General features: G+C 59.3%; 1 protein-coding gene across 2 annotated transcripts; it reads left to right on the top strand.

Annotated features, from left to right (window-relative positions):
- Positions 1 to 637: 637 nt before the first annotated feature.
- Positions 638 to 11965, top strand: SEMA3G (semaphorin 3G). 2 transcript variants are annotated; one of them, XM_028844195.2, is made up of 16 exons: positions 638 to 828; positions 2378 to 2538; positions 2664 to 2726; positions 2981 to 3100; positions 3375 to 3465; positions 3594 to 3710; positions 3952 to 4019; positions 4235 to 4349; positions 4447 to 4516; positions 4750 to 4894; positions 5174 to 5405; positions 5501 to 5592; positions 6283 to 6324; positions 7068 to 7296; positions 7603 to 7742; positions 9207 to 11965. In XM_028844195.2, the coding sequence occupies exons 1-16, from the start codon at positions 714 to 716 to the stop codon at positions 9675 to 9677; spliced, it is 2271 nt and encodes a 756-aa protein (XP_028700028.2). In that variant the 5' UTR covers positions 638 to 713; the 3' UTR covers positions 9678 to 11965. The 2 variants fall into 2 exon arrangements, with proteins under 2 accessions (XP_028700028.2, XP_001085769.4); XM_001085769.4 differs by having other exon boundaries at positions 3874 to 4019.
- The last annotated feature ends 368 nt before the right edge of the window (positions 11966 to 12333 follow it).

The raw sequence follows: 12333 nt of genomic DNA, 5'->3' as shown, positions 1-12333 counted from the left end.
CATGGGGTCCCCTAATGCCCTTGTCCCCTACCCCAAAGCAAGCCTGGTGAGCTGAGATGGGGCCTGTAGATGTGGCGAGAGGCTGGGGTGGCTGGAAGCCAGAGGGGGACAGGCCTGGGTGGAAGAGGCTGGGCAGTCATCTCTTGCTGGCTCTATGAAGTGTTGCCAGACCTCAAACACCAGCCTAGGACATGGTGCCCCCTCTGGCCGAGGCTTCAGGAGGCTGGAACATCCTGGAATTGGGGCAGGGCCAGTTTGGAAGGTCTCTGCTGTGGGCAGTGGAGGGGCAGAGAACAAGGCAGAGCCCAGCTCGGCCTCTACCCAGCCCATCAACCTCGACCTCTGATCCCTGACCTCCCTTCCAGGCTCTCTCCCCACTTGTCACTTTGCTGGAGCCTGAGGACCTGTATTTGTGGACATCTCTGTACACATGGCCCGTGCCCCAGCTGGGAAGGTCTTCTCAATGGAGAGCTAGCTGGCCAGTGTGACACAAAGGCCTGCACTGGGCCAACAAGGTGGAAGGAGAAGTGGCAGGTGGACGGCAAGGCCCCGGCCTCCTTCTCTCCCCCGTCCCTCTTCCCGCCCAGGACTGGGTGGAGCCACTGCCTTATAAGTGGTGGCCTGGTGGCAGCAGAGCAAACTACAGCCGGCGGCCAGCAGGACCAGAGGGCGGCTCTGCAGGCAGGCGGCAGCGGTGCCCTCAGTTCCCCAGCATGGCCCCCTCGGCCTGGGCCATCTGCTGGCTGCTAGGGGGACTCCTGCTCCATGGGGGTAGCTCCGGCCCCAGCCCTGGCCCCAGTGTGCCCCGCCTGCGGCTCTCCTACCGAGGTACCAGCCCCTGCATGCCCTGTTTGTGTGCATGTGCTCTGTTTGTGTGCATGTGCCCTGTTTGGGTGCCTTGGGCTCTTGGGTGCCTGGCCAGCTGTAGGGGAGTGGGAGGGAGGCAGGTCCTGGGAGACAGGACCAGGGTGGTGGGGAGGGACCTGAGGGGGACTGCTGAGAAAGGGACAGATGGAAACCCCGAGAGAACTCAATAAAGATGGGGAGGGGACCAGGCAGGGGAGAGGGACAGAAAGGATGGGGCTGAAGGGTCTGTCTGGGCTCAGCTGGCACTTTTTGCCCAGGGTGGCCAATGGGAGAGTGGGCAGCACTCTATCCCTTGGTCCTGGGGCCACAGAGAAGGGGAGGAACCCCTTGCAGCCCACTTCCCAGAGTGGGTTTCTTCATGTGCTCCCCCATCCAAGAAGTGCCTCAGCCCAGGGGGAGTTTCACCTCCCCTCTTTGCCCATCCCAGCCTGGGGGTTCCTGTGTTCTACCCTAGACATGTGAGCCGGCTCAGGCCTCCACGGACGGGCCCGGGGAAGGCCCCTGAGACAGGCTCTTGGGAGATCCTTCCTAAGGAAACCAGAGGGGTGACCACCTTCCCCTGGGAAGCCCAGTCTGGTGGGGGAGACACCACTCCCTCCTGGAGAGGCTGAGGGGAATGTGGTCTTATTCTGGGACCTGTGGTTTTGGCAGGAGGTCAGACTACTAGAAAAAGCCCCAAATAGGGAAAGTTCCCCAAGGTACTGTCATCCATGGAGGGCTTCCCGGAAGAGACTGTTGATGAGTTTTGGGGGTGGAATGGGTGTTGGGTGGAGATGCTTCTGTAGGGAAGGCATAGGACACTCTGGGCCTTCCCAAAGGTGGTCAGTGCCCCCTTCCTACCACATCCTACTGCCCCCATTACTTCCCCCTCCCCAGCCAAGCCTGAGGACCTACCTCAGGATCCTCAACTCCTGGGACCAACGTCCCCAGACAGCTCCCGGCTCTCATCTCTGGGGCCGGGATGGCCAACATCTATGGGGAGAAAATTCTCTTCGGCCACAGACCTGGACTGGAGGTGGGAGCCCTTCCTGGCCACACCTGCCCTCTCCTGCACCCAGGCGGTTGCCAGGGGTCCCCTCTGCTGGGAACACTTTTGCCTGCTGGCCCACCCTCCAGCTGAGTCAGGCGGCTTGCAAAGACTCCCGCCCTTCCTCCAGGATCTTCCAGCACTTTGCTCTAGTTTCTGCTGGTTGGGGCCATCCTCCCTGGGGACTGGGTAGGGCACAGATGGGACAGTGGGAAGATAGCTGCACGATGAAGGGCTAAGGAATGGAGGGGTGGGAGGTAGGTCCCAGGATAGGCTGGGCTGGGTGGGAGGTTCTGAGCCTCCCGTCCCACCTGTCCCCAGGAGCCATGGTCCAAAAACCTTCCAGCACCACGTGGATGGAAACATTTTCCAGATGTGAGTGTGTCAGAGGTGGATGCTCAGCCGGAGCCTCCACCTCCACTCCTTGGCTGGGGAACTAGGCTGAGCCATGGCCCTGATCTGCCTCCCTGTACTCCCTCCTAGACCTCCTATCTGCCAACCGCTCTGCCATCTTTCTGGGCCCCCGGGGCTCCCTGAACTTCCAGGCCATGTACCTAGATGAGTACCGGGACCGCCTCTTTCTGGGTGGCCTGGATGCCCTCTACTCTCTGCGACTGGACCAGGCGTGGCCAGATCCCCGGGAGGTGAGCTGGACTGGCAGGGCAGGGGGTCTGTTTGAGAGCTGGGCACCTCCAGATGGGAGGCCACATGGGGAAACTGAGCCTGTGAGATCAGGGGAGGACCTGAGGTCAGCCAGGCTGTGTTTCAGGTCCTGTGGCCGCCGCAGCCAGGACAGAGGGAGGAGTGTGTTCAAAAGGGAAGAGATCCTTTGGTGAGTGCTGTCGGGAGGGATGGCCCCTCAACCCGACACCCTGCCCTGACCTTCAGGATAGTCTGTGGCCACGCCCCAGCTGCCTCTACCAGGGGCATTTGGAGCAGATCCTGAGGGCTTTTGAAGGTCTGCTGGGAATGTCACACCCACCCCCTTCCCCAGAGCTGACTGCCAGACAGGGCTGAGCCTTGGGCCCTGAGGAGATGGCGAGCACCCCCTCTCACCCCTCAGCCACCCACTCCTTCTCCCCACAGACAGAGTGTGCCAACTTCGTGCGGGTGCTGCAGCCTCACAACCGGACCCACCTGCTAGCCTGTGGCACTGGGGCCTTCCAGCCCACCTGCGCCCTCATCACAGTGGGCCACCGTGGGGAGGTGAGCCTGGGCCAGGCCCCACAAGGGACTGGGAGGCAGTGACATTTCCTCCCTGCTGCCTGAACGTTCCCATTGAGCCTGGGTAGGGACAGAAGGGCAGGGACAGAAAGGCGCCTTTGTGTCGGGGAGCTGACCCCATTAGAGGGGCCCTGGATGAGGACGCCTTCCGCCCGCCCCCACTCTCTAGCTGCACGCAAGGGCTCCTGCTTGGGTGTGGGCTGCTGGCGCGTGTCTCCCAGGTGACGCCCCTCCCTCCCTCTCTCCCTCCCCTTAGCATGTGCTCCACCTGGAGCCCGGCAGTGTGGAAAGCGGCCGGGGGCGGTGCCCTCACGAACCCAGCCGTCCCTTTGCCAGCACCTTTGTAGGTGGGTGATGCCCAGGCCAGGGTGGGAACAGGGAGGGTGGCAGCTGGCCTATGTCACTGAGAAGGGAGGGACCCGGCTGCTGGGCCTGGGCCTCCTCCCCTGACTCTGTTCCCCAACCCCCACCCCAGGCGGGGAGCTGTACACGGGTCTCACCGCTGACTTCCTGGGGCGAGAGGCCATGATCTTCCGAAGCGGAGGTCCTCGGCCAGCTCTGCGTTCTGACTCTGACCAGAGCCTCTTGCACGGTGAGGCCTGCCCCTGGGACTGGCACGGGGGAAGAGGCTACTTTCCCGGCTAGGACACCAGCCTCTAGTGGGAGCCGCCTGCCCCATTCCTCTCCCCACTGGGTTCTGCTCCCGTCCTGCCTGTGGGGCCCCTCCACCCAGCATGACCCTGTCGCCCTTCCAGACCCCCGGTTTGTGATGGCCGCCCGGATCCCTGAGAACTCTGACCAGGACAATGACAAGGTGTACTTCTTCTTCTCAGAAACTGTCCCCTCGCCCGATGGTGGCTCGAACTATGTCACTGTCAGCCGCGTGGGCCGCGTCTGTGTGGTGAGAGCTGGGAAGGGGTGGTGAGGTTCAAGTCCCCGCTGCACCCTCCCATTCCCAGACCTTTCTCCCCCAACCCCTGGCCAGCAGTAGGGAAACTGAGGCAAGGATGCAAAGCTGACATGCATACCTCTCCCCGAGTGGGCGAGGGTATTAGAGCGGATGGTGGGACCCATCCTCGTGGGGCCCAAGGCTGACTCTGGCCCCTTATCCTGCAGAATGATGCTGGGGGCCAGCGGGTGCTGGTGAACAAATGGAGCACTTTCCTCAAGGCCAGGCTGGTCTGCTCAGTGCCCGGCCCTGGTGGTGCCGAGACCCACTTTGACCAGCTAGGTGAGGGCCTGGCCAAGCAGGTCTAGGGAGGGCTGAGAGCTGGTGAGTCAGGGCATTGGCAGTGGCCATGACACTCGTGCTCCCTTCTCTACCCCAGAGGACGTGTTCCTGCTATGGCCCAAGGCCGGGAAAAGCCTTGAGGTGTATGCGCTGTTCAGCACTGTCAGGTGGGCACACCCAGCTTCCCTGCACCCAGCACCCTGGCCTTGCGATGGACCCCGTCTTTGTGACCTATGACTGTACTCTCTGAGTCTCTCTTTGCCTTTGCCTTGGGGTCTTTGCTTTTTGGAGTCTCTGCTTGCACAGGCACTATTATCCTGTGTCCTGCCCATGGAACCAGGCTATCCCCTTCTTGTCCTTGATGGCCACTCTGGCCTGACTGTCCCGTGTGCCCTGGCAGTGCCGTGTTCCAGGGCTTCGCCGTCTGTGTGTACCACATGGCAGACATCTGGGAGGTCTTCAACGGGCCCTTTGCCCACCGAGATGGGCCTCAGCACCAGTGGGGGCCCTATGTGGGCAAGGTGCCCTTCCCCCGCCCTGGCGTGGTGAGTATCTCCTGGGGCAAGGCCAGGGAATCGAGTTCTGAGCAGATGTGGGGAAGGGCTCCTTGGAGTGGCCCCATGTCCCCATGCACCCCCATGGCAGCGGACGTTGGCTGAGCCTGGGCTCCAGAGGGCCTGAGTGGGGTGGGGTGGGTGTGGTGGGAGAGGAGAGCCCTCCTGCAGTGAGAGAGGTTGCCCTGGTTGGGGTGGAAACAGACTGGTGGTGGGGGTGTGTGTGCTGTCTCAGGATACCTCAGGCCCTCCCTTCCCTGCTGCCCACAGTGCCCCAGCAAGATGACTGCGCAGCCAGGGCGGCCTTTTGGCAGCACCAAGGACTACCCAGATGAGGTGCTGCAGTTTGCCCGAGCCCATCCCCTCATGTTCTGGCCTGTGCGGCCTCGGCATGGCCGCCCTGTCCTTGTCAAGACCCACCTGGCCCAGCAGCTACACCAGATCGTGGTGGACCGCGTGGAGGCAGAGGATGGGACCTACGATGTCATCTTCCTGGGGACTGGTAGGACAGCTGAGCAAGAGTGGCCAGGCTGGAGAGGGGTGTGGGGTCTCTGGCTGTCCCCTCCTGTCCCACTGACCCCTCTTCCCTGGCTCCAGACTCAGGCTCCGTGCTCAAAGTCATGGCCCTCCAGGCAGGGGGCTCAGCTGAACCCGAGGAAGTGGTTCTGGAGGAGCTCCAGGTGTTTAAGGTAAGCAAGGGGCTGATGGAAGGGTCCCTCCAAGCCCCATCTTTGGGTCTGAGCCTAGCTGCAGGGATGCAGGAGCAAGCCCAGTAGGGAGCCAGCCTGTCTTTGCTGAATTTGCAGCTGGCAGGATGCTGGGGAGAGGGTGCAGAAAGAGATGCCCCCGCCACCTCCGCTGTGGCAGAGGCCTTGCAGCCACTTATGAATGACTGGAGGCCCAGAGCTACAGCCTGTGAGCTGAAAGTGCCTGGGGTGCTGGGAGGGATGGTCAAGGGGAGCAACCCTTTGCAAAACCCTGTTGGGCTCACGTTGCAGGGAGGAGATGGTTGAGACCCCAAGGCCCCTCTAGAGACTCAGGAAGGGGATAGTCTGTGTTTGGAGGCCTGTTGTACCTCCTGGACCTGAGCTGGGTAATTTAGGACAGCTGCCTCATTGCTGGGGAACAAGTGGAGAGAGGGGACACTCTAGCTCTGTGCTTTCAGCCAAGCCTCCTGCTTGGAGGCCAGCCATGACCAGGGGGCCTTTCTTGTAACCCATTGTCTGGGAAAGACTGTCTAGCCTTAGCTGCCAAGGAGTGCAAGACCCAGCCTGGGAGCTAGGTGGTTCCCACCCCAGGGTTGGAGGAGACCGAAAGCAGGGGGGCAATGACAGGTCCTGGTCCACCCCACCCACGCTGAGACCCTTCTCCTTCCCCAGGTGCCAACAGCTATCACTGAAATGGAGATCTCTGTCAAAAGGGTAAGAGCAGCTGCTACCCTCCTCTTGGACCCCTCTTCTGCCCCTGCTCCACAGCCTCCTCCTCTGCCCCTGCTCCACAGCTTCCTCCTCTTCCCCTGCTCCGCAGCCTCCTCAAGCTCCACTGTAGTCTGGGGAAAGCTGTGCTGAGGCAGGCCTGATTAGCCCCTGCAACAAGTGGCCAGTGGGCATTGGAAGCACCGAGTAAGTGGGGCTGCGTCCAGATAAGGGGATAGCCACAAAGCCCAGTTCCTAAGGGAGGCAAAAGTGTGCCTGAAAACAAAATCCAGATGTTAAGTCCAACAAGGCCACTTTTTAGAGGCCTGCTATATTTGCCAAGTGGCAAAACCCATCTCCCCGTGTTTATCTGCTTCAGTGTATCTTTGTGCAAATACTAACTTTTGTGCAAGGATTGCTTAAAGCAAGGTGCACCTCTAAAGTCAGGGACAAGTCAGGATAAAGGCCCCTGGGATAGAGGGCAAAGGTCAGCAGCTGGGAGGGCCTGGAGAAGTCCCTTAGAGAAAACATCCCAGGTCTTGGTTCTCCTCCATCCCTCTGTGTCCTGGCACAGAATCTGGTATGCAGCAGGTGGGTGATAAACACTTTTTATTTTTTGAATGAATCCAAGAGGTTCTGGAAGACTTCCTGCAAGTGGCAGGGGTCTCAGGAAGCCAAGGGGCTGAGAGCCTGGCTGCGTGTGGGCGAACCCCGGGCTCACCTCAGGCTCTACTTCCGTCCCTCCTCAGCAAATGCTGTATGTGGGCTCTCGGCTGGGTGTGGCCCAGCTGCGGCTGCACCAGTGTGAGACTTACGGCACTGCCTGTGCAGAGTGCTGCCTAGCCCGGGACCCATACTGTGCCTGGGACGGTGCCTCCTGTACCCACTACCGCCCCAGCCTCGGCAAGCGCCGGTTCCGCCGGCAGGACATCCGGCATGGCAACCCTGTCCTGCAGTGCCCGGGCCAGAGCCAGGAAGGTGAGTGGTGGCAGGTGGGAGGGCCCAGGCTGAGCTGGAACTCACCCCTGTGGCTCGGCTCCACCCCTGCAAAGTGTGTTCTCAGAATGGTCTTCTTATGACGGATAGTCCTGTTTCCCTCTCTGTGTAGCTCCTGCTAGTGCATGGAAGCAGAGCCTTTGGACACAGTGGCTGGCTTAGGGATCCATGGATACCTAAGTTCTTGTCATACTAGTGGGGCTTCTGAACTGTGGTGAACTGAAGGTGGTGGCACTGGGATCTGGGTCCCATAGTTCCCAACCTGAGCCAACCTCTGCCTCTCTCCAGAGGAGGCAATGGGACTTGTGGCGGCTACCACGGTCTACGGCACGGAGCACAACAGCACCTTCCTGGAGTGCCTGCCCAAGTCTCCCCAGGCTGCTGTCCGCTGGCTCTTGCAGAGGCCAGGGGATGAGGGGCCTGACCAGGTGAGTGAGAAGACCCCTGCCTCCAGCCTCCATGTCCTGAGGTCACTTCCCATCCTGAACCCCAAGACCTGAGCCCTAGAAAGGGGTTCTGGGGAAGCACCTGCCAAGATCAACCTAAGAAAAGTGTGTATTAGGCTCCTGAGGTGCCTAGATGGACGTGCCCTATGTCTGCCTTCTGGGAATGCCCAGGCCAGATGTGGCTGGAATTCCCCCAGTCTGGCAGGTGGGTGGTGGAAGAGAGGGAAGAGGGTCTGGGCTGGCCAGTAAGTCTTCCATATTTACACACATGGCTCATCTTTGAAGGTTTCTCTTCTCCAGGGGTTCTTGGTTCTCTTCTGCCCCAGGCAGGGGAGGGGGCTGTGCCCTGGGCCCAGGACTAGGCTTCAGAACCTCCCTATGCTACACACACACACAGCAGAAGAGAACCTTCTGGGTCCTTAACCACTGGTTCTTGCCCTCCACCTTCAAAGCCTGGCCACACACTTCCTCCCTGGAGTCCAGCTGTCTGCTCAGGCCCTCTCCTCCCCCATCCGGAAAGGTCTCTCAACCCCAGGGATGGTTTAAGTCTGGGGCCTGAGGATGGGCATTGGCTGGGGCAGAGAAGGGGAGGGGCAGGAGTGGATTGATTACAGGAGGGGCTCTCCCTCCAGCCTGGGAACTGGGGGAGGCCAGCCTTGGGCCAGCTGTTGGGCTGGGCACTGAGAAGATTCCCCAGGGGAGGAGGGGAGCAGCAAGATGGTGTTTCACAACACTAGCTGACGGCCCAAGCAATCCACCCTCAACACACAGATGTGCAGACTAAAGCCCACACAGGGTCCAGGCCAGAGGCCAGCTGGGATCAGAACGGCACTCCCGCTTCCCACGCTGTGATGGGCGCTCAGCCCACCCTGGGCTGGGGCTGTTAGCTCGCACCGTCGGGGTGTGAACAGTTCAGACCAGGATGGGAAGGCTGCGTGTGTGTGTGTGTGTGTGTGTGTGTGTGTGTGTGTGTGTGCGCGCGCGCGCGCGCGCGCGCGTGCATGTGCATGTGTGCAGTATAGGGAGGTTCTGAAGCCTAGTCCTGGGCCCAGGGGCACAGCCCCTCCCTTGAGAAAAGCCTGTAGATGGGATGGTACCTCCAGAAGGGCTAAGGGGATAACATCTTAGCCCCTCTGTTCCTTGGGAATGTGTGCCAGGGCCCTCCGAGGCCAAGATTGGTGTCCTCTGACTAAGAGAGAAACTAGCCAGTAAAATCCTTGAGGAGGCCCCTTCCTGGGCTACGGGAAGGTGAGGCCCCACCTGAATTAGCTCGTGGTCTAGAGGAGGCCCACATTGCCAAGCTGCTGGTCCTCTCCTGGGAAGGGGAGAACAGGGCAAGAAGTGGCCAGGCACTGGGCCCCAAGGATGGCAGAAAAGCTGGGGCAGAGAAGCTGATGGTACACTCCCACCTCGCACCACACTCACGCCCTCCCACCCGCCTGGCAGGTGAAGACGGACGAGCGAGTCTTGCACACGGAGCGAGGGCTGCTGTTCCGCAGGCTCAGCCGTTTCGATGCGGGCACATATACCTGCACCACTCTGGAGCATGGCTTCTCCCAGACTGTGGTCCGCCTGGCTCTGGTGGTGATTGTGGCCTCACAGCTGGACAACGTGTTCCCTCCGGAGCCAAAGCCAGAGGAGCCCCCAGCCCGGGGAGGCCTGGCTTCCACCCGACCCAAGGCCTGGTACAAGGACATCCTGCAGCTCATCGGCTTTGCCAACCTGCCCCGGGTAGATGAGTACTGTGAGCGCGTGTGGTGCAGGGGCACCATGGAATGCTCAGGCTCCTTCCGGAGCCGGAGCCGGGGCAAGCAGGCCAAGGGCAAGAGCTGGGCAGGGCTGGAGCTAGGCAAGAAGATGAAGAGCCGGGTGCATGCTGAGCACAATCGGACACCCCGGGAGGTGGAGGCCACGTAGAAGCGGGCAGAGGAGGGGTGGTCAGAATGGGCTGGGGGAGCCCACTAGCAGCCCCCAGCATCTCCCACCCACTGGCTAGGGCAGAGGGGGTCAGGACATCTGTTTACCTCTTAGAGACGGGTGTCTCTGCCCCCACACTGCTACTGGGCCACCTACAGAAAAGACTGGGGTCTGATGGAGGGGTCGGCTGCTTGAGGCCTGTTCCCTGCCCCTCTCTGTGCTCTCAGACCCAGCTGGAGCCAGCACCCTTTGGCCGCTGGCAGCCCCGAGGGATCTGCCATTTGTTCTCAGAGATGGCCTGGCTTCCGGAGCACATTTCCGGGTGTGCCCAGAGGCAAGAGGGTTGGGTGGTTCTTTCCCAGTCTACAGAACAATGGCCATTCTGAGTGACCCTCCGAGTGGGTGTGTGGGTGGGTCTAGGGGGTGTCCCGGTAGCGGGCTCTCAGGGAGCCAGAGGAGGGAGGAAATGGCCTCTAAGCTAGCACCCCGCAAGAAGAGCCTACCTGACCGACTTGGGGAGGGAACATGGAGGTGTTAGGAAGGTGGAGCAACAATGCACCTCCCCTCCTGTCATGCCCTGATATCTTGGTGGCTCTCTGCCACTGCCCACCGCCTCTTCTCCATCTGAGAATCAGAGAGAGGCATAGATAATCTAGAGGCATGGACTGCTAGAGTCCCCAGGGATCTGGGTTGGTCAGGGCTCAGGCTTCACTTTGTAAACCAGGTGGGGGCATCTCACAGCCTGACTTCCTTTCCCCAGGCCAGGGTTGCTGGGATACCTGCCCCTCCTGAGAGGACCCCCTCCCCACTGTCAGGCTCTCCATTCCCACGAGCGGGGAGGGGTGGGTTTTGGGGGATTGTTGTCCCTTGTGTCTGTGGACTAGAGATAGGGTGGGGGAGCTGGGGAAGGGTGCAGGCGGGAAGAGTGGGCTGTCTTTCCCATGGTGATGCAAGCATGCCGCAGCCCTGGAGGCTGGGAATGTGGAGGCTCTGTGAGCCCTGCAGTCCTCAGAATCAGGGCCAGGGATGCAGAAGATTGAGAGGATATGGAGATGGACAGAGGGCAGGAGACCCTTAGGATAGACTGTGGGACCCAGGCAGGAACAGGTGTCCACAAGGACTCAGGATGGCATCAGTTAGCTCAGAAGCCACCTGTAAGACCCCGTGTTTCCATCTCTGGAATCTCTGTTTTATGCTAAATGGATTTAGGAAGACTGTTTTTCTTTTAAGGGGGAAACAAGGTAGAGAAAAAAACGAAGTGTAAGTCCTGCTGATTCTTGGGGGGAAAGATCGGACGGCAAGGATGCATTCTGCCGGGGCATGTAGCGGAGGTGTTTTTGCCATCAGCAGTTTCTCAGGCTGGGGAGCACAGAGCGGAGGAGGAGGACTAAATGAAAAGTTGTTCCCAGCCTGCACAGGAACACGTTCATGATGCACAAAACTGACTGGAAAGAGATAAGACCACCGGGTTTGAGATTCCCTCCATTAAAACAACCAAGACAAAGAAAGGAGGGGAAAAAAAGATAAAAAGCAAGACAGGGTTCCCTGCCCCACTGAAACTCAAACCCAGACTGCCTACCCCTGGCACCTCCAGAGAACTGGGACCTGAAATACCTGCTCCTTTCTCCCCTTTGACCATGTAGTAAATGAACCAGAAGCAGAGATTAACCTATCAACGCCCTGAGAAGCCTTCCAGCCTGCAGTGCTGTCTGCTGGGAGGTCAGCTGGTCAAAGCAGAGGAGGAGAGGAGGAAAGGATAGGGGCTGAAGAGCAGAAGGGAGGGGAGACAGAGGGGATTAAAGAGGGGAGGAGAGAGTGCGGAGCTCCAAGAAAGGGTGTCAGAGCTGCAGCCAGCTCTGCCCTCTACCCTAGGGAGGCCAGAAAGAAACAAACAGCCCTCTGGGCCTTTAGGCTAGACTCTGGCTTGGCAGGCTCCAGGCAGGGTCCTCTGGGAAGTTACTCTAGAAAATGAAGGGAGGAGGAGCACAAGGTCCTCAGCAACGAACACCTGCACTTGGAAAAAGTGGACAGCTTCTGCCAACTGCACCCCACCCATGGTACTGTATGCTACTAACTCCTGGAAACGCCCTGTATGTGCGAGTTCTATTTTTGTATTTGTATGTTGAGATGGGCTTTGTGGTTTCTCTGTTCTCAGAGCATATTTCTTGTAATTACTATTGTTATTTTTATTGTCATGACTGCCCCTGAGCTCTGGTGAGAAAAGCCAAATTTATAAGGAAAGGGATGAAGTTAATATTTGCATCATGTAATTATATCATTACTGTGTATCTGTGTATTGTACTAAATGGACTGATGCCAGCACATGAGCTGAAAATGAAGAGCCCTCCCATCCATTGCATGAGAAAGAAGGTCACCCTGAGTGACCTCTGTTTCATGATTTCCCAAACAGGTTTTAGAGCTGGAAAAGGACTTAAAGAAAGAGACTGGGTGGTGCTTTCTAGAAAGGAGGAAGATGGGTATCAGGGGAAGGAAGGAGTTAGAGGGCTTTGTCTATGAAGCCGAGATTGCTCATTAAATGAGGAACATCCTGGCCTGTGGGCTTGTAAGACTGACCTTCTTGGGACTTCAGGAGGATCTTGAACCAAAAGAGAAAAAAAAACATTGGCAAAGGGCAGCTGGGCACGTAGGCAGCTCT

The sequence above is a fragment of the Macaca mulatta genome, chromosome 2, assembly GCF_049350105.2.
Source record: "Macaca mulatta isolate MMU2019108-1 chromosome 2, T2T-MMU8v2.0, whole genome shotgun sequence".
Taxonomy (NCBI): domain Eukaryota; kingdom Metazoa; phylum Chordata; class Mammalia; order Primates; family Cercopithecidae; genus Macaca; species Macaca mulatta.
The sequence above is the reverse complement of the archived record's forward strand: the minus strand, read 5'-3'. Positions and strand labels throughout refer to the sequence as shown.